The sequence below is a fragment of the Epinephelus lanceolatus genome, chromosome 4, assembly GCF_041903045.1.
Source record: "Epinephelus lanceolatus isolate andai-2023 chromosome 4, ASM4190304v1, whole genome shotgun sequence".
Taxonomy (NCBI): Eukaryota; Metazoa; Chordata; class Actinopteri; order Perciformes; family Serranidae; genus Epinephelus; species Epinephelus lanceolatus.
The window spans coordinates 10,166,346-10,188,419 of record NC_135737.1 but is presented as its reverse complement, the minus strand read 5'-3'; the positions used below and the strand labels follow the sequence as shown (position 1 = coordinate 10,188,419).

Here is a 22,074-nt window from a genome sequence, read left to right as displayed (position 1 = left end):
TATAGGGATCTATATGTCACCTCCTCAGCACAGCAGCACTCACAGGGGCCTGATACTCTGTCAGCAAACGTTGACGAATGTTTGGATGTGTGCATTCCTGAAGAAATGAGACTTCAGTTCACTGGTTCCTGTGCAGCTCGATTTGGGGTGCTACCCCTAGACCTCTGACAGCATGGTTTTAAATGCTACCACTGAGTGCTCCTGAGTCTTCAGGCTGGTTAAGACCAATGATTGGCAACGAGAAGAGTTAAAACTTGCAACTACATGCAAAGCACCAGTTTGCCACATTATGAGACCAATCTGTCAGTTTACACCAATGACAGTTTCTTAAGATGGACAACGCCACTGTTGCCAACTTGGCAACTTTCTCACTAGATTTAGACTTTTCAGACTCTTTAGGCGATGTTATTTCTAAAAAGCAACTAGCAACAAATTTATCAGCTTATTCAAACCATCAGGGAAAAAGTGAGAAATATATTATATTGTAGCATTCATGCTGCTTGCAGTGATCAGAGTCTCAACCTTTCTCTTCCCTTTCTTCCTCTTGTACTGTGCAGTAGATATGAGACAGGCAGGAGAAGAAGAGATGCTGCTGGCCATGGGAGTTCAGTTGTAGTGAGTTTCTATGGTTACACTGATGCTCTCACTCTCTGGATTGGAAGTGCGGGAAAGTGCAGTAACATAGTTTAAGTGCCATAGCTCTCATACCATTCAAATTTTCTGTTGAGGATTTTTCTACTGAATCTAATTCAGCAAAGTTTTAATGCTTCCATTAATGCATGATGATGTCTCCAATACATAAATGAGTGTGTGACATCATCTGGTGACTTTTGGAGCTAGAGATAGCTACTTTTATTAGACAAGAGTCTGCAACACTGGACACTTCCTTCCACTATCCAAAATGAAGCCAAAATATCACCGATACTGCTGCTGCCACATTGCATTATTAACAACATATGGTGCCAGAGTCTGCGCAGAAGCGCTATCTGGTAAGGAGCTACCACCATCCGACCATTTGCACCTAGTGCCACTGATAGCAAGTACCAACTGGCACACACAGCTGTCAATCATGATGTCAAATCCCCTTTTTATAGCATCTAATAACAAATTAAAACCAAAATTAAAACTAACACTTGAACATAAAGCAATGTGATAAGAGCTACCTGACAGACACTGGCTTTGAGAAAAATGAATTTGATGTGAACTTTGAGTTTTTAGTTTGGCTCATGTCCAATCAGATAACATAACGGGGACAGGCTTTATAGCCTATACTGCAGCCAGCCACCAGGGGGCATTCATGATATTGTGGCTTGACTTTTAAGGAGCCGTCATGTCATCCATCTTTATACATAGTCTATGGCGGTGATTGTCAACTGAAATATTCCCGTCTTTTATAAATGCGATGCTGCTTGGGTCCCTCATGCAAGAATGGGGAAAAACTTATAGCTCAGTGCCCGCAATCAGTGACACTGAAGCAGCCTATATCAACCATAATTATACTATTTTGGATAACTGACAAAAACAAGTACACCTTATGAAAATAACATTTTTGGCCTACCCTGATAGCCAATCACACAGCTGATCAATCGATCGGAGCACACTGTTGGCGCAATGAGAGAAACAGTGGAGTTTTCCCCACAGCACCAAAGTGTCTGAATTAACACTAACAGTCAAATGTTCAGCAGTAGGAAGTGACTTATTAAAACTTCTACAGACTTCTTTGTTTAAAGTTCAGTTTTAGCCAGACTTTGGATGACAAAGCATCACTCAGTGTCTCTTCTCTCTTTCCAGCTGCTTGTGATTTCATTGTTATTAACTGGGGCGTATTGAGTGATCTGGGGGCCGGGGGCCGGGGCCCCTGGCAAATTGCATTTATTTCTCACATAATGCTAGGCAGTTTAATAATTTGTAATGCACAATATTTTGTTATATTTTGTGAATAAAAATCTGAATCTGCAACATAACATAACATTTATCCATCAGGTAAATGTAATGGTACCATGTTTTCCTCTGAAGTAGAGGCGTCCAGTTGGCCTTTTGTAAATTATTTTGGGGTATAATGAGTTAGAACAGTAATATATTTAAGAATTTGTCATATCTGAACATCATAATAGATCTATAACTGTTGGGCCCTTTTAGTTGGAGGCCTAATGGTAAAGTCCACCCCTGATTATTATGATTATTCTCTCATTTTATCATGAAGAGTCCATCCAATGATATTGTTCTTCATGCATTCTTGGTTTTCATAACATCTTCAATCTAACTAATCTAGACTACTGCAAGTGGTGTAGAACTGGAGGGAATTTGTTTAAATTACAGAAGAAAATTTGGGAGTGCTGCACTGGGTTAAGACACTGTGTACGAATTGTAAAAAAAAAAAAAAACAAAAAAAAAACAGTTAAAAAATGCATCTGAGGCACTCTGATTGTAGTTAAAAATCCTTTATTGATTCATGGATAAACCAAAGCATTTTGACCATGATTCTTCATCAATGCTGATGAAGACTCTCAGGTTGAAACACGTTTCCACTAGAGACCAATGCCTTTCGATGAGAGAGTATTCATCAGGGATGCTGAAGACTCTCTAGTCAAAATGCTTTGGTTTATCCATTAATCAATAAAGGATTTTTAACTACAATCAGAGTGCCTCAGATGCATTTTTGGACTGCCTGCCTATAATATGGGCTTTTAAACTGAGTAAGTTGGCCAGTCTTTGTGTTTTATCAACCAATTATGTAGGTGGGGCACATTCAGTCTGAAAACACCATGCACCAAAATGATGCTGTTTAATCAGCATCTTGATATGCCACACCTGTCAGGTGGGTGATTGCTCTTGGAAAAGGAGAAGTGCTCGCTGACACAGATTTTTACAGCAAAAACTTCAGAGAAATAAATCTTTTGTGTGCATAAAAAGTAGACTGCCCATCGCCTAGAGGAGTAAATGCAGAGCCTATATATTAAGCATTTGAGCATGACCTCAGGTGCTCAGAACCCATCTGTTTTTGCTGACAAACCTAACAATGGTGTACTTTCACCTTCCACCTGGAAGAATCTGAGCCCATGTAGCCATCTAGCAGCTCTATCTGCTCTGTGCAGCTGACGCCATGTGTGCATAGATATGATAAATTTTCCCTGGGATGCTCCTTTGTTGACAGGGTATGCTGTGAATGAGTAAGCCATTGTGCCGTGTCAGAATCCTCCCATATCTCATACTCAAGTGGAAAAGGATTTGGCATTATGCTGAATGGCATTTGGAAACTTTATTCATCTTTCTGTAAATTATCTGGGGTGCTGCTTTGGTTTGGGTGGTTTAAAGGATGCTATAATGCATGCTCTATTCCCGTTATCAGTGCAGGCGTACAGTAACTCTCACAAGCAGACAATCTGGGAAAGCATCAGCCACTTAGATGTACAATCATCAGGAGGATGTGGCTCACATCGCTGTTTAAGTTTGCCAGATATGTAAATCGGGGGTGAAAATTCTGTAGCCTGCAATTTAAACCTCAAAAAGGGAATTTATCACTCTCAGCCAGCACAAATGTCCACCATCACTTACTGCATCCGTGACATGCAAGGTTCTGACAGCATACGCAACATGTAGCCAACAGTGCAACAATCTGTCCCTGTGGTGTTTGCGTGCAGCCCTGGCGTTCCTCTGGCCCCAGTCACTGGTTCCCACTGCTCCCCTTTCACCCTCGCTTGAGAGCTCACAGACATCCAGTCATGCCCGGCCTGTCTGGACTAACAGAACTGGGACATCTCACAGCACCGTGTTGTGCTCTGGAAACATGACACAACATGGGGCTGATGCAGACGGACAGTGCAGCGATAACACACAGAGCAAGCAGGTGATCGCAGAACAAACGTAACGGGACATGTGGGAAAGAGAGGGTCAGGTGGAAAATGGAAGAGAGGAACTGGGAACAAAATGAAGAGATAAACCTATAAAAACTGAGATCTAAATTTGTGTAATACACTGGAATAATGTCCACCTGTTACCAAGTTACCCTTGCCCCAGTGCTGCCTTAAGTTATTAATTATATTCATTATTTCATCAAATTCATTACAATAATGTAAAAAGCATTCAAAGAGATATTAAGGAAAATATGTTATCAAATATCCAATGAGATAGTTAAACTTTTTGAGGGAAAAAACTACGGACAAAAATGTTGTTTCAAAGTGAAGTAATTTATGTTTCATCTATTTGTTGTATTTATCTGGTCACTTAATGTAGATAGCGTTATTTCCAGAAACAGCAGGACACTGTGTAAAACATAAATAAAAAAGAGAACGGAATGATTTATGTATCTTATTCAACCTGTATTCAATTGAGTGCAGTGCAAAGAGGATATTTAATGTTCAAACTAATAAACATAATTGTTTTTTGTAAATACACACCCATTCTCAAAGTTGGGACACAGCTTCTTGGTTTTACATCACATTTTTTAACAGTGATTTGGGAATTAAGGACACTACTTGTTGATGTTTTGGAAGAGAAATTTCTTTCTCAGGATTCACAAACAGGCACCCCCAAATTTTCAAGTTTGAAAGTCTGTCTGTGGTACAATGGGCCAAAATTCCACCTGAGCACTGGAAGAAATTTAATTAGTAAAGCTGGCAATGCAAGCAAAGGTTTCTCCAAGTATCAAATGAATTTCACTTTGCATGTTAAATACTTTTTTTCTTGTGTCGTTCCACTTTATTGCACATCATTTCATGGACTGAAATGTTGAAAAATACCTTTATCAGTGTAGTTTTATGGTGTTAATACCAGTATCTGCTCTAAATTTCAATAGATGCATAGGAAGTACACGTAATGGAAAAAAACTGATGTACTGAATACTTTTTCCCCAATTGTATGTTAAAACGGATTTGCAAGTTATTTCATTCTGTTTTAATTTGCATTCTATACACATTGCGTGGGCATGTTTCTCCTACACTCATTCAGCGCCTGCTAATGTGCGCTCACCTTTTGTCTGATTCTGACGTTAAAGAGGTTTTTACTGGGAGCCAAATTATCCACAGAGGTCTCTTCCTATCCAAAACAAACGGACCCATTGATTCAAACCGGTAAAAACACTGAATAAAACAGTTTCACTATTCAAAAAATCTGTATTTATTCCAATGCTACTCATTGCGGAGCAGGTACTAACTACAGTGGCCAACACTAAAACACGGATGGCCCTATCTAGAGCCAGTATTTGGTTTGTCCATTTTGGACTACTATTAAAATGCAGCGGTGCAACTTGGTGGACTCTATGGACAAGGACCAGCTTCCTATATAGATAAAAACAGCTCGTTGTAAGGTTACAAAAGCACAACTATTCTTATTTTTTAGGTGATTCTACACTAATGAAAACATACTTATTATTTCATATTCCACTTCTGCCACTCAATACCCCTAAATCCTACACAAGTCAAAGTAGCATCTTCATCTCTGCTTTCTCCCTCTGGACACTGAGCTGAAAACATCAAAACCAAATGCAGGAAGCTGTGTGGCCGTTGGGGTTAACAATCCGTTCCACACTAACTCCCATCTGGCAACAGCCCCACTGCATGAAACGGACCACTCTGGCATCAACAGAAACCTCACAGGACAAAGTTTAGATGCCAATGCAATGAACATCTGTGCAAAATCAATTAGAGAAACTATGGAAACTAAGCTTAATGGCACTTGGCAGAGTACAAGTGGAACTACAGCCAAAGACTGACACAGACTAAGGTTGAGCAACACGAACTCTGTACTCTGGCAGCCACTCGCAGCATGCCTGGCAATCTGTCATTGGGTGCACTTGAAGAAAAACAGTTGTGGCAAACATGTATAGTTATCAAGTGCAGCAATGATCCAGTCATCCTCGTTCCCGCCTGGCTACAAGCGCGGATGACATCAGGAGAGACAAATCCATCTGTGCCACATTTAGCTCTACAGCCTTTTACTTTTCATGGCTCAGCCTCAACAAACAGACATGATGGCAAAAAAAAAAAAAAAAACATTTCGTGTAACTGATAACTTACTTATCCAAATGAGACATGATTTGTGTAGAAAGTACACAGCTACTGACACTTTTCAGGAAGTTTAAGCTAAAACTCCATTAGAGACTGATGTTTATTAGAATTCAGTAAGTTTGAGAGAATGAAATTCCACAACCAATGAAAGTCATTAGCAAGTAAAAACACCCATAATCTCTGAACAGCCACGTACAAAGACAGACTGACTGATCAGTACTGTGTATGAAGTATTTTATTCAGTTTAAGAAATTTGTGTTCACAGTCTCGGATGTAAAAGCCATAAAAACCATCCCTTTATTGAATATATTACATTTGAACAATTATTGTTACACGCTCCCTTGGACACTTCTTGGACTGAATTTTAAGAGAATATATTCTACAATCTGATCAGTAAGGATGCATGAAAAGAGGATCAAAACTGACTGCTGGTCTAAAGGAGCAGAGCCTCAACATACACACTAGAAGCACACTCAGCGAGAGCAGACCTCCACCGAGGCAAAATGCTCTATCTTGCAATGCTACTGAAAGCGAAAAATAATACATGAATCCGCCCAGGGATTCGTATCCGCTGCTAAATTTAATGGCTTCTTCCTTGGCCCATGCAAAACTGTTCCAACAAGTTTCATGAACATCTGGCCAGTAGTTTTTAGGGCTGCAACTAACGATTATTTTCATTGTCGACTAATCTGTCGATTATTTTTTCAATTAGTCGACTAATCATTTTATCGAAAAATGTGTTAAAATGTTGAAAAATGTTGGTCTGTCTCTCCCAAACCCCAAAATTATGTCATCTAATGTCTTGTTTTGTACTCACGCCAAAGGGTTTTAGTTCACCGTCATGGGAGAGTGTGTAAAGCTGCCAATATTTGAATATTGAATATATATAATAATAATATATTTGAGTATTTTGGGGCACTTTTACAGTACTTTTCTATGGAAAATGACTCAAACCGATTGGTCGACTACTAAAATAGTCACCGATTATTTTAATAGTCTATAAGTCATTGCTTAGTCGACTAATCGTTGCAGCCCTAGTAGTTTTTTGTAATCTTGCTGATAAATAGACAAATAAACCAAATTCAAAACGTAACCTGCTTGGCAGAGGTAATTAGTGCCAGTGAATGGAAATGTGCTGATGTTTACTGAAAGCTAATATTTTGTGCAGTTCTAGGTGGAGATGTCCTGATCCGATCTCAAAGATCGGAATCGGAGCTGAACCAGGTGTTTTTTAACTGATCGGGATCAGCTATATTGAGCTATATAGAGGATCTGGTCCTTTATTTTACGTCAGCTTTCATCAGGTCCCCTCCTCTCCTCTCTCCTCTCCTTGAGTTTAATAACTTTAATGTACTTAATGTGTGCACTGTGTGTATCAGCTATGGAACTAGAAGTATCGGATCAGGACTTGATATCGGCAGGTTCTCAATATCCAGTGACTCAGATCAGGGGCAAAAAAACTTGATAGGGACATCCCTAGTTCTAGGGGATTAAATACTGGTAGATGTGAAATAAATATACTGAGTAAACAAATCTCTATGACAAGTAAGGAAATGTGCCAACTTGTAAAATACTGAATCTGAAAACTATTCAGTGTCCATCTAACTAACTACAAAAGAAGGGATCTCTGTCTGTGTCTGTTGTGTAAATCACATATGTCAAAAACTGTTCATCTGACCTACTTCACACTTGGCAGGTGTGTTGCTGGGGACCCAAGAGCATGCAGTGTCGAATATGGTGCGATATGGACTCACAACATGTTCAATATTAATAAACTTTGCAAAGCACGCAACTAATACACCTATTTGGAAATTAACACCTTTGCACTTCACTGGTGTTTGACTCTGCAACCTAACTAGTAACATGTCTCTGTCGGCTAAATGTAGTGGAGCAATGTTTTCCTCTGCAGTACAAATACACAGTTATAGTAAAACTGTTAATACCACACAGTAAAAGTCCTGCAAGTTTAACTTAACATGAAGAAGGAAAGAGAGCCATTATCAGCACAATGTACTTTCATTTACTTCATGTCTGTTCATGCTGGAGCTTTTGATTCTAATAAAATGCTGGATAGTTTGATCATTAGTGAACCATCATATTTTCATTTTTATAATTTTGCAAGTAAGACCAGAATCTGCAACACAACCAGTGACATGTCTCTGAACATGTACATGCAGTGGTAAAATGGTAGTAAAAGCAATTGGCCCATTTTAAACAGGCATGTTTTGAATGGCACTGCACTAGTTTTATCAAAATCAAAATGTCTGGAGAGTAGCACATGGTACTTACAGAAACCTTCAGTGCAGTAAAAGCCAGTAATCTATACCATAGAGGGAGAAACATAATTAGTTTCTCTGAATTTTTGTTTGACAGGTGTAAGAAAACTACCTGGACATAATCTTTGGTATAATCTTTCACTTTTTACAACCCTGATTTAAAGTGCTTAAATACAGATAGTCAGTAAAATTAAGCTTCTCTTTGGTTACAGAAAGAGAAAATAAATCCTGTTGATGTGCACAGAGAATTCATGCAAATAGCTTTGGCAGTATAATGACAGCGTGGAGTTAAAGTGGTTCACTTAGAGATGTGTGCTGCCGACAACTGAGAGTCTCTGCCATCACCTAGTGGTCAAATACCGCCAAAGTGTGCTCCCACCTGCAGTCACATGCGGTTCATTTCCAGATCCTTTTGGAATACTGCAACACTGAGAGTAAATGTTACTCAGCCTTTATAACCTGAGAAGTAATTTCAGGGATTCATAGTAAACAGATGTTAAAGTTCTGGACCTCAGCTGGCTCTGCGCTGTAAATGAGCGACTAACATATTCCAGCTGAGGGAATTTCCTTGATCACACCTAATTTGCAGCTTGTCCAAATACTTGGAGTCTCTTGGCAATGGAAAAATGTTTAATCTACAAGCTAATTACATCTTTGACTGCCTGCTCTGTGTGACCAAATTATGCAAAAACAACACTAATTTGTTCCAAAAGACATACAGCAAGTGTGATGATATCCCAGCAAATAATTATACTCAACTGTTACATAACAAGTTAGACTAATTACCATTAGAATACTCTGCAGCAGGTGAAATGGAAGTCAATGTTCTTCTTTGCGTTTGGCCACCAAAAACAGGGCGGAATGATATGAAGATAATTAAATATCAGGATATTTTGACCCAATACCTCCACTTTATTGTAATGCAGCCTTTGTAACCAGGAAAAGACAACACACTTACTAATTACAATATCCACAATCTAAGACAATATCTAAGACGATATAAATAGGAGTATCCTCAGGGCAAAGAATGGCAATAGGAACAAATGGCTTCGTCATAAAACTAAATTAAAATACCTCGTGAAATTTTAAAAACAGGTTTGCTCCACTGTGGCAGACTTAACTAAAAGAACTGAGTCTCTCAGGCTCATCACATCATCCACTGAGGCCTCTTTAACTTTCCCAGCCGTGACATATAAAACACATTTATGCAGGGCTTACAAAAAGGCCTGTCCAACCCTCATAGAGTTTACACACAATATATTGTAATATTCATGTCACAAGAGAAGGGACAAGCCTGGGAGAATCTGTTGTTTGTGTCTGCGTGAGACATGGAAACTCCTCCTGCAGTCCACCACTGTTAGCACAACATTATTTAAAGCAATATGCTTTCATGAGAACAAAGAAGAAGAATAGATGCACTGATTGCAATTTTCTCAGTCGATTTTGATTTCCAATAATCTAAAAAGTCTGACCTGCCGATTCAGATTTTCTTTTTTTCTTAGAATTACAATTGACAGCATGCGCAAACATTTTTGTAACTTTTCTTTTATGGAAAATTCAATTGTATGTTAATAATAAAACACTGACTGCAGTTGAAATGTCTGTTTCAGGTGGAGGGAAGAGAGGAACAGCTTATTAATTTTTTGGTTTGAGAAACAGCCATGTCCTAAAGTCTATGCGTAATGTTACTGACTATAGTAATGGTACAATGTCAGTGCGGTGCCACCACTGCTGTGAGGAGATAGTGGGAAAAAGACACTGATTGAAGGTAAAATGTAATCAAATATTACAATGTCAGACTTTAGAGCTAAACAAAATGCAGGCAGAGATCATTTAAAAGTGGCCTGTGGTTTAAAGTAAGGGGACATTCATTACATGTGAGTGTATATTCTGTGCTGCACGCTGTGTGTTTGGAGTTTTTTATGGCGGAGGAGAGGTGAAAAATGTTCAACTTTGGGTAAAACACTGCAGCCTTCACTGTCACTTTTTACTTTGGTGTCCAGTGACAGTGGAGGAGAGCTGGGACAAATACTCAAAGACCAACCATCACATCGCAGAACAACAACAACAATGGAGGAGAAATGTGTTAATGTGCTGTACATATATTAATGTATGTTTCCTCTCATGGAGCCGCACAGACCAGCGGGTCTGTCTTTTCTCCCTATGTGCTTCAGCCCTCTCTTAAGCCTTAAAAAAACGCTACATCTCCAAAGCTGACAAAAACATGCTTATGTAGACATGCCGCCAAAATAGACACAAGCTTCACAGTAAAGAGCAGAAATGAAAATTTAATTTTCTATAGGAACACAAAATGATTTAAATTTCAAATCAAGATCAAGTTTGTTTGTGGTTTTTCCATTACATCAGACAGCGAACCTGCAGCAGCAACAATCACCATCATTCTCTCTGGAAGGCTTTAGCGGCACACACGAGTGACTCCTCCACCATGATATACATCAAAGCACAGGTACACCGAGTACCTCCGTGGCTTTTCCTTCCACTGCCTTCACTCTCACAGCTCACATCTTTACCACAGCCCTTACTCCACAGCCTACAAAGGAGACTGATAATGACTCTTCCTCCTCATCTTTTCTGCTTCTTTTGAGTCACTCGTTCCTCACAAATCTGTGAAGTGGGCGTCCTCGCTCTTACACAAGCCTCCACTTCTCGCCTGCCGGGGTCTGGTGTCTATCAACCCATCTGCCACTTCTCTTCAATGACACCACTTTTTCTCCTTACTCAACACACTTGGATTAGACTAAGGTGGTGGAAGCTTAATGCCATGATGGCGCCCGCTCATAGACCTCAGCGGGGAAACGCTGGAAATAAACTTGCTGGATGATGACTGGAGCTCCAGCTTCAAACAATTCAATGACAAACTTACTTTAATATTGTAAAGCAGGCAGCTAAGTATTGTAAATCTAACTCACATTTACAAGTACAATATTTCTAAATGCTCACTTTCATTATTTCATTTCTCTCTGTAGTGTTGCCTGAGCGATCATGGTTCTCTGAAGCGACAAAAAGGTGGAATAAAGTAACTGAAATTATCATCAGCTTCTTAGCTGTAGAGGACAAGCTGTAGGCTAACTGAAAAAGATGTGCTTGCATGACAAAAAGTGGTGCAACAGTGGTGATAAACAGAGTCTGACCTTTGCTTTCTTGGCACTGTTCATGATGTTGCCCAGATCCTCCATGTCAACCATTGAACCTGCTTTTTTCTCGTCTTGCAGACCAGACTCTTCTTCATCACTGCTGGACTCCATTAGATCGTCCTGAAACCAGAAAGATGACAACAGAAACCCCAAAATACGGTTAATAAAATAACATTTTTACTAAAAGAAAATAAGTCGAGGACATGGTGAGACCTATGATCGAGTGGAAACTGCAAATGATCCTCCAATGTTGAGAAACACACCTATGTTCCAGCTCATTATCAATTAAAAACTTGTCCCTGATTAAGCAAGGGAGCCCATTTGGAACACATTTATTGCACATCCTTATCTCCTCTTGGGCTGCCTGATTAAATAAGAAAACCATGTACATGTTAATGGGGTTTAAGAGGATTTATCACAATGCGTGCCCAGTGTTTAAGCTTCTGCCCACATGTGAAGCATCAGGGTAAAATGCAGTGGTACAGTGGGAAGATAAATCACGATGATGGTCCCCTCAGCACAGTTCTCAGCCACTCTTGGTTCCGGTTGAATGTCACCTCTGCTGTGCGGAATCAATGTTGCAGACAGAGGTGACAAGTCTCAGCTAGAGTTGGCTCTGAGGTGCCTGCTACCATGACAACTGCTCATCTGTGTCCGAGATTTATGGATGTGTTTGTAAATGGTAAATAAATATAGAAGGCTTTACAACTGTTGCCTCTCATCACCCATTCACCCACATTCACACACCAATTTGGGGTTCAGTGTCCTTCCAGAAACACTTACACATATGGACAAGAGGAGTTGGTGATCAAACCGCCAAACGCTGGAATCGGCGGAAAACCTGCTCTACTTCCTGAGCCACAGCCGGGCTCACACCTGCCTCTCTTGTCAAATGTGTAATCTCTGTGATTGGTGGTGAAAAACAGTGCTATTTTTATATTTTGACACGATGGACAGCACTGACAGTGATTACACATTTCATGTGCAGAACATTTATAACACCATGCCTTCCCTTGGAAATGAAAGACATTAGTGGTACTAAATAAGGACCTGATAATCTGAGAGTAACACTCGTCTGTCAGAGTCCTTATCAGATTTTAATCACGTTGCTGGAGAGCAACAGGAGGCAGTTAGCCCAGTTAGCCCACTTCGGCCTCCTATTATAAGAGCCACGCCAGTGCCCGAGATGGACCATCTCCAGAGTCAGGCCAACTGCGTGCTGACTGCCTTCAAGCAGGCAGCGGTGACATCTCGCCTGCAGCCAACCCCTGACGACCTGCTTTTCCCGCTAATACAAGCTCGTGTTAACGAGACTGAAAATATGTCTGTGCGTGCAGGAGACCAGAGAGAAAGACATTTTTAAAAGTCTGTGTGTATTCATCTCTCAGTATTCTTGTACCTTCTAACTGAATCTCTGTTCTCTCTCTCCAGCGTCCCTGTTTGTACCTCAGATATCTGCTTAATTTTACTGTTTCATGTTTGCTTTCAGCTGTATAGGAGTCATGTTAAAGGGATAGTGCACCCAAAAATTCAGCCATGATCTACTCACCCATATGCCGAGGGAGGCTCAGGTGAAGTTTTAGAGTCCTCACATCACTTGCAGAGATCCAAGGGGAGAGGAGGTAGCAACACAACTCCACCTAATGGAGGCTGACGGCGCGAGACCAGCGAAAGTACGTGAACACACATGAACGTGGTGCCCATGTTTCACGGTCTCGCGCAAGCGCGCACACATGAGTGTGGTGCACAGGAGGCAGTTACAGTAGAGTATGGAGATATTTTGTAATTTTAATTATGTGTTTTTGGACGTTTGAATCTGAGGCACCGTCAGCCTCCATTAGGTGGAGTTGTGTTGCTACCTCCTCTCCCCTTGGATCTCCGCAAGTGATGTGAGGACTCTAAAACTTCACCTGAGCCTCCCTCGGCATATGGGTGAGTAGATAATGTCTGAATTTACATTTTTGGGTGCACTATCCCTTTAAGTTACTGCTGATGAGATCTCAACATTTTAATTTATTTTGCTGCTTCCCTGCTTAGGAATGTATAGGAAATGAAATGTGTTAATTCGGGAATAAGCTGAGCTTTGTTAGCAGCACTTCTTTAATAAAAATAACTCTACTGACACAGCAGGGAGGAAGAGTACAATCAGAAACAGCCACAGTGAGATGTTAAATAAGGAGCAGCAGACAACAGGCTCTTGCTGCACATCTGCAAACAGCTCACCTCCAACAGGTAAACTTCTTTTACCTGCCATGCTGTGTACTGGAAAACACTCACAGCAAAATAACGGGGGACTTAAAGGACAACTTCGGTATTTTTCAACCTGGGCTCTATTTCCCCATGTGTATGTGTGCATATGATTCATGGGTACCACTCGTTCTAAAATTGGTTCAGTATTGAGCCGCGAAACGAGCTAAAACGGTAATGGGGGCAAATGCGTCCCGTATAAAAGTGTTTTTTTTCGCCACTGACCGGTTCAGATCGCCAGTGCTATCTCTGTAAATAGCATATGGTAGCGGCCCTGGAGCAGTGGTGACTGTGAATTCATTTCATTTCATTTCAATTCATTTCATTTATTCCTTTTGACCCCTCCCCGGGGTATAAGGGGCAGACAACAAAAAATAACATTAAGAAATCAGAACAGGCTGCAGCCAATGCACAACAAAAATAAATAAAACAGAATTTGTGTACATACATACAAGTCAAAGCAAATCAAGAGAAACTATTCAAGATTTTCTTTAAAAGTTTCAACGAATTTGACAAGACCTTTACTTTTCGAGTTGACATTAACTTTTGAAACTTATAAATATTTGGATTTGCTCTGTAGAACTGTCCGACCAACTCTCTTCTCTCTTTATCAAAAAAAGAACACACAAGTACATAATGATATTCGTCTCTTCGATTGCCAGTCAAACAAAGAGTACATTTCCAGGGCACATTTTCACGATCATACCTGCGCTCAGAGATAGGTAACTTATGATTTCCACACCGAAACTTAGACAAACAAACTCTTTCGGCAGGTCTTAACATAATCAGATAAGGTTCAAAAGTGAAATCAGAATGAGTGGAGTCAGCCGTCAGTCAGTGTTGGAGCAGAAAGGCGGAAGTTATCCCCGCTTGGTAATGTAAATGAGCATGTGTGTGTGAAGTGTGTGTTACGCTAGAAGAGTCAGAGGACAGTGTTACCGGAGTTTTTGGAGTGCTCAAATAAACGGGCCTTTTTCCCGAACGCAAGAACAGGATGTCGTGCAACACCCCGTACAGCTTTCATAGGCTGCCTTTGTCAGACGGCGAGATGCTGAAGTTGTGGCTAGTTGTGCTACAAATGGATGCTAACACTCCTGTCCAGACACTGTGCCTTGCAGACCATCGGGTCTGCAGTGCTCACTTCTCCCAAGATGACTACTGCCAGCCGAAGAAGAGAAGACATCCAATCCCGAAACACCTCTTCCTCAAGAAAACGGCTGTCCCACAAGTAGAGAGAGCTACAGACACAGTGGAGCCAAGCTTGTGACATCACACAGCCCAGAGGTAAGGGAAAGGCTAAGTTAGCATGCTGCTTACAGAGATAGCACTGGCGATCTGAACCGGTCAGTGGCGAAAAAACACACACTTCACACACACATACTCATTTACAATACCGAGCGGGGACGCCCTCCGCCTTTCTGCTCCAACACTGACTGACAGCTGACTCCACTCATTCACACTCACCACTGCCCCAGGGCCGCTACCATATGCTATTTACAGAGATAGCACTGGCGATCTGAACCGGTCAGTGGTGAAAAAAAGCACTTTTATACGGGACGCATTTGCCCCCATTACCGTTTTAGCTCGTTTCGCGGCTCAATACTGAACCAATTTTAGAACGAGTGGTACCCATGAATCATACGCACACATACACATGGGGAAATAGAGCCCAGGTTGAAAAATACCGAAGTTGTCCTTTAAGCCGTGGATCATCCCGCTGCTTTTGAATGTCATCACTCAAGACAAGCACATTATCAGTTAAGTTAAATCTCCAAGCACATAGCCCTGTTGTAATGGAGATGCAAATCCCTGCTGTGCTGGGCTGACACGCCAAGTCAAACTGAATTGGGCAAAGCCAGTGCACATGTATGGAAAAACACCACGTCTCTCTGGACTTCACTAGTTTAACATTTTGATCTTTGGTCATTGTGCCCCTGTCAAGTTGATCAGAACACTGTGCCAAAAAACTGTGTTTATGTTTAGTTTAACGAGATCAACAATGCCTACTTCTTGATATGTCATAATTGGAAATATAATGTGTGATCTATAGTTCCCTATTATAAAGAAATAATCATCGTAGTCCAGAACACTGCTCCAGGCTGCTGCTAGACATTCAGCTTTTTGCTCGAGGACACATCAGCGGGACAAATGCTTGACATCAGCAGGTCATTAACCCCTGTTGTTCAACTGGACGGATTCTATGTGTCAATCTATTGCCCCAAAATAAGAATGTTCACAGTATGTCATCAAAAATTTAATGGTGAAATAAACTTTTCTGTCATTACCTCAGAGCTGTTACCCTGCAGAGCTGTCTTCTCCTCCTCCTTCTGCTGCTCCTGTCCTTCTTTCCTCTTGTTCTTACAGGAGCCCCCAGTCTTGCAGTTGCCGCTGCAGCTCTTCTTCTCGCCCTTGGCCAAAGCTTGTAGGCGGATCAGGAACTTGACCTTCCAGGCCAGGAAGTCTGCCTGGATGCTGCCATTACGGCTCTTGACCACATTACAGTCACCCTCTCCCCTGGTCATAATTCTCTTGCCACTCAGCATCCAAAGCCACTTGTCAAAGTTTTTACCCACCTGGTGAGGCAAAAAGAAAGTACGGCTGTCAGCTGTCAACCTTTGGATATTCATTGAATAACTCATCTTTCACTATATTATTCTGATAAAAACAGCTCATTCTCAGGTAACAAAAAAAAATAATGATTCTTATTTTCAGGTGATTATACACTAAAGAAAACATACTTATTATATTACATTCTATTTCTGCTAATATATCCCCCCTAAATCCTATACACTGGACCTTTATTATGGAATCCATTTCTTACTGTATTATAGTGGCCGACATAAACAGAGTTGCCAAGGCCAAACACTGCATATCGTAGGCCTTTGAGGTAGGTCTTCCCGTATCTGAAGTCAGTGGATGCCTCCTCTAACCACTTGCAGAACCACTCGGCGTTCTCTGTGGGCTGTCCGTCAGTGTAGGTGGCCACAAGAAACACGCAGACTGACTTGTTGATGCACTAAATAGAGAGAAACAATGACATCAGAGCATTTCATAGGGTTAGGGTTAGGGTATTCGTAACTGCAGCAAAGTTCCTACAGCTTAAGATCAGTAAGATTTACAAACTTTTTTAATGTCACTAAGAATGAAATTTAAGACCAATTTTACAATCACCAAAACTGAAGGAAACATGAACCAACATCAGTTAAAGAGGGTTAGGGACAATTTTTCCAAAACGCTTATTAATGCAAGTTTTCTTGACAATATTGTTTTGTCTCACACTGCACGTGGGACTTCACTGACTTGACTCCCATTGAACTGACATTGAAAAGCGTTTCTTATGAAATACACTGAGGCTTGTATGAGTTTCCTGCACCAGTTTCAGCCATACTGTGAAATGTGGTTTAATACACAATTTCCATTGAATGTGCACTTCCCCATATCCACATCCAGGGTACAGTGACAGCTTACTAAGTGTTGTTGGTTCTGCTATCCTGATCAGAGCAAGGTCAATGTGAGAGGCATTTTTTTTTTAAATTGTATTTAAAAAATAGATGTTACCAATTATTTTAATAATTTACAATGCAACATCAGAAAGAAATAGTTCATAAAATCCTATTTCCCATGTTTTAGCATTTTTAAGACTTTTGACAGATTGATTTAAGACATTTTAATAGTAATTAAGGCAGGAAAGAAGAAGAGGAGAGACAGGTTGCAAAAATACGCATTTTTCCCAATTACTTCTTTTCGAAGCTGTGTGATGAAAGATTATACAAAATTGATTCCCCTGACTCATCTCCAAGACTAAAATTTCATACAAAGGACAGCAGAAAATCAATATAGATTAAATCTGAAGTAAGTACACATCATCTCCTTGTGTAAATAAACAGAAAACTTTACTTGTCTCATGTCTAACAGGGCCTGTCCAACAAATAATGCATTCTTGACTGATAGTCAAGGATCAGCTGCATCTAGGGAGTGACTGATGCCTGCGGCCATTTCTCCTGTAGAGATGTCTCATCGCTGTCCTGTTGAATAAACAGCTATTTTCTCTCCTGCTGTGTTCAATCTCATATTCATCTCTCAATGCACTTCACAGTTCCTGTGCCCACAAAATAAAAGGGGAACACTGTCGAAATATCTTTCATCAGCTGAGCAGGACTCGTCTAACACATTTGTCCTCTGTGCCAGCAGTGTGAAGAATCAAAACAGTGCAAAAAGTAAAGGGAAAGCTGAACAGGAACATTACAGAACGTGATGCTTACTGTATTGTTTGTTGTCAAGCTTTCAGTGAAAAAAAGCATTGTTATAATTTATTTTACACTGATTAATTTTGATCTACTTAAGTCTTGCCAGGTATTATATTTCAGAGATCTAATTAACAGAACCACTTCTTATCATACACAGCAGACTGTAACAATAACAATAATAATAATAATAATAATAATAATAATAATTAGGGTCACTACAGGTATCAGACGCTTAAATTTAATGCTTTTTATGATCATTTTTTACCAAATTTAAGACGGATTTTTGGAAAAATGATATTTTCCTTATTCAAGCACCATAGCTAATTATAAAGGCAGGAATATATATATGAGAAAGTTTACCTGCAAAAAAATATTACAGTTTTTGCCCTTATTTTAAAAAAAAGACAATATTCCTACTAAGCTGTTGACATAGCTATTGAAAATAAATATTCCACTAATATTCTTGTTTACATGCAGCCGTGCATACTCAGATTAATGTGTCATAACATTTTTGTCAAAAAAGGGAAAAGTGGAATGGCTGTCCCTTGTCCCAGGATGTTTTCAAAGGTTTCCACCAGTAGCAGGCTTGTTCGACCATGTGAACACAGCCTCCCTCTTTCATTCCTTCAGCCACCCTCTTAAAAATGTCAGCATAACAATATTTGAACAAATCCAAAAACCTGCTGATATCGGAGTCTATTACAATCTTTAAAAGTAGGTGCATTTCTCCTTGTGACAAGAAATGTTTTCTTTTGGGCATGCATCTACAGCCTTACCAAGTATTGGTGAGTTGGTTTGTGTACAACCCCCAGAGCTGACTGTAAACAGACAAGATGCGGTGTGTCCCAAACTGCGATAAAAACCCCAGTTGAGACTCATATATTCCGACTGTGCTACCAACAAATCCCAGGTCTCAATTGGAAAATGCTTCGCTCAGAATAAAGCCTATTTCGTAATATCAAAACAGAATATGCTGCATCAAATTCTGAATATTGTCATATTGGGAATAATAGTGGAATATTAGTGTGCATGTGAACGTACCCTGTGTGGTCCACAGGTTTTATGCAGGAATATGGTTATTAGGGTGAGTTAGGTTAATATACATTTTGCTAACAGGTAAGTGCAAGTATAAAGTAAAAGGACAGTATTCAGTTCAGTGGTGAGTTTAAAGATTCGTAACGTCAGAAATGTGGACTTTGATGCAGAAGAGCCTGACTCATTTTTACAAAAAGGAATTAAAAGATGAATAAATAAAATTAGATGTTTGTGGCAGTTAAAACCTCAAAACAAATTCAAAGATTAACGATTTTACAGACTGATATTTATAAACATGAATTTAACACATTTAAAGGACCTGCAGAAACTCTGAGAATTATTATAACTATATGAAGTTATTAAGGACTTTGTATGTTTCTGACTAAGCGTCCTTTGGGCTGGCCTACCTCTTCAATAAGTTGATCATCTGGATCGTAGTCTTTGATGTCAATCACCTCCGCTGGTATACCCAAAGCCTTCACCTCCTCTGACAGCTCGTTTGCAAAGCCCTGAACGAAACCAAAAAACATAGAGACATCTCAGAATGGTACAATTATCATGTGAGCTCCCAGTCTGTCTCGAACTGATCAATGACTGGAATCTCACTTTAGATTATGAGTGAATTATTGGTTTGCACAGGTTTGCACTCAAGGCCCACCTGTGAAATAACTTAGAATTAATACAGTGGGGTTGATAATACATTTTCAAGGGTTCAAGGGTGTAAAGTTATCATGTTTATATTTTGTTGGGACTGTATCAGAGATTGATTAAACTCTGCGGTTATACTGTAGACCACATTTTGGGGCATAGTTGCACTTGACTGTGTTACAAAATGTATGTACTCCTGTTTACAGAAAGCAGTGAGGTAGAATATCATCAACACTGTAGGTCTGTATCATCGTATTATAGCTTCAACTTGTCTATACGTTAACGTATTGAGCCAGTGAGGATGTTCACCTTTGCTGTTCCAGTTTGAGAGCCATAGAAGATTTTAACCCCTGACACGTGAACCACAGCATCTCTGTGGCTGTCATTGTTCTTCACAGCTTTGTAGACCCACGGCCTTACATCTTTGGAAAAGCTTTTCTGAAAAGTATACAGAGGAAGACGAGATGTAAATATCCTTTATTCAAAAATCCCTTTTTTTTTACGAGCGACCTGGACAGGAGGACAGCACAAACATCGTTACAACAATTAACACAAGCAGACAAGTAAAACTGCCACAAATGAGCAAGCACAACATCCAGTTCAAATACAGTACAAAAAATAAACTGTTTTAAACCTTGGGGACCAACATCTGTAGAATATTGGGAGAATGCAGGCCATATTTATTTTGGTAATTACAGATTAATGTACACAGATAAGAATGAACCAGCCCAAGCAGAGATTTACATTGATTTGCAAAAACATTAAAACCAGTGACAGGTGAAGTGAGTAACAAGGGTCATTTTGTTACAATGCAAAGTTCTGCTGGACACCTTGGGTCCTGACATTTATGTGGATGCCACCTGACATGCTCCACCCACCAAAACAATGTTACAGACACTGGTAAGTGCACCACTCATGACAACGGCAGGACAATGCACATGCTAACCTGTAAAAACTGTTCAAAAATGGCCTGCACAACAAAGAGCTCGAGGCATCGCCCTGGACGTCATATTCAACAACTCAAAATCTGGTTGGGCAGGTCGGGCCACTAACACCCTGGTGCCAGACACCCCCAGAGGTCTTATGTCCATGCCTTCGAAAGGTCAAGAGCCAAGTCTGATCCAAGGAGGCCCCAATACAAATCAGGGTACCAACACATCCCACAGATGCTCAATCAGATTGTGATCTGGAGTATTTTGAGGCCAGGTCGATGCCTTGAACTCTTCGTCACGTTCCTTGGGCCATTCCTGAACATTTTTTGTCGTGTGACATTATGCATCGTCCAGCTGGGGAGGCCACTGCTATTGAGGAGTGCCACTGCCATGAGGGGGGTACTTGGGCTGCAGCAGTGTTTTGGTGGGTGGTGCATGTCAAGTGGCATCCACATGAATGTCAGGACCCAGCAGGACATTGTACTGCAGCAAGATGATCAATGTTATTCACTTCATCCGCCAGTGGTTTAATTTTGAGACTGATCGTGTACACAAAAACCAAACAATGGCAGGTGATCTTTGCATGTAGAGCTTCATGCAAGGAGAAAGCCCTCTAATGTTTGAAAACATGAACAGTGAACAGCTTTACACAGATCAGTACACAAATCAGCACATTTAGAAATACAAACGTGGCAGCATGTGTACGACCACACACAACAACTCACCCTCTTCAGTGCCACCTTCAGGGAGAACCAGACTCCAAAGACGAGAGCAGCAGCTGAATATAAGTACAGCCTGTTGTGCCATATCGACATGAGATAGCTCTCACTGGGACTGTATGCATTTTTAGAGACTGGGGGGAGAAAACACATCCAGTGTCACTCAAGTGAAACGAAGAAGAAAACTTGTCTAACATCACTACGTGCACAACTGCAGCGCAACCCTCCTAATCCTAACGCAGCAACAGGCAAGAGGCAGCCGGAACCTAACTTCAGGTCACCTGCAGCAAATCAACAGCGGTTTGCTAGCATACTAGCTAGCAATGTTACGCACATGATAAAAGTGAGTTTCCTGTGCCGTTACATTTTAAAAAAGCTCACCTTTAGTATCCGTGGTAGACACACGAGTAATGCAAAGCAAAACTATCACGCAGAAACTCAGCATTGCTATAAATGGTGAGTTATAAGACACAGTCCTCAGAGCCTAAAGCTGTGTGCAACCATATTGTTTGGCCGATAAGCATGCTGGGAAGTGTAGTTCTTTCTCTTCTTTCGGCAGACTACACGCTACAATGGCGTATTGCTGCCCTCCAGTGTTCATTTCTAATAGTCCTTTCAGCTACCGTGAGCGTTATGTCCCTTTCTGCTTCAAAAATAAAAACAAAACGTTTATGTTTTTTTTTATTTATCACAAACAAAAGAAAATCAAATGATATATATATATATATATATATATATATATATATATATATATATATATATATATACAGTACAGGCCAAAAGTTTGGACACACCTTCTCATTCAATGCG

At 40.4% G+C, this 22,074-nt stretch overlaps 1 protein-coding gene across 1 annotated transcript in view; it reads right to left on the bottom strand.

Moving 5' to 3' along the window:
• Positions 1 to 21,787, bottom strand: part of tyw1 (tRNA-yW synthesizing protein 1 homolog (S. cerevisiae)) — a 98,557-nt gene extending 76,770 nt beyond the window's left edge. The window contains exons 1-7 of the mRNA XM_033631669.2: positions 21,646 to 21,787; positions 21,271 to 21,398; positions 19,923 to 20,051; positions 19,373 to 19,474; positions 16,505 to 16,699; positions 15,969 to 16,256; positions 11,434 to 11,556 (exon numbers count right to left, since the gene is read on the bottom strand). Of these exons, the coding sequence (XP_033487560.2) occupies positions 11,434 to 11,556; positions 15,969 to 16,256; positions 16,505 to 16,699; positions 19,373 to 19,474; positions 19,923 to 20,051; positions 21,271 to 21,398; positions 21,646 to 21,709 (1,029 nt within the window). The 5' untranslated portion in view covers positions 21,710 to 21,787. The remainder of the gene's footprint in view (positions 1 to 11,433; positions 11,557 to 15,968; positions 16,257 to 16,504; positions 16,700 to 19,372; positions 19,475 to 19,922; positions 20,052 to 21,270; positions 21,399 to 21,645) is intronic.
• Positions 21,788 to 22,074: the final 287 nt, after the last annotated feature.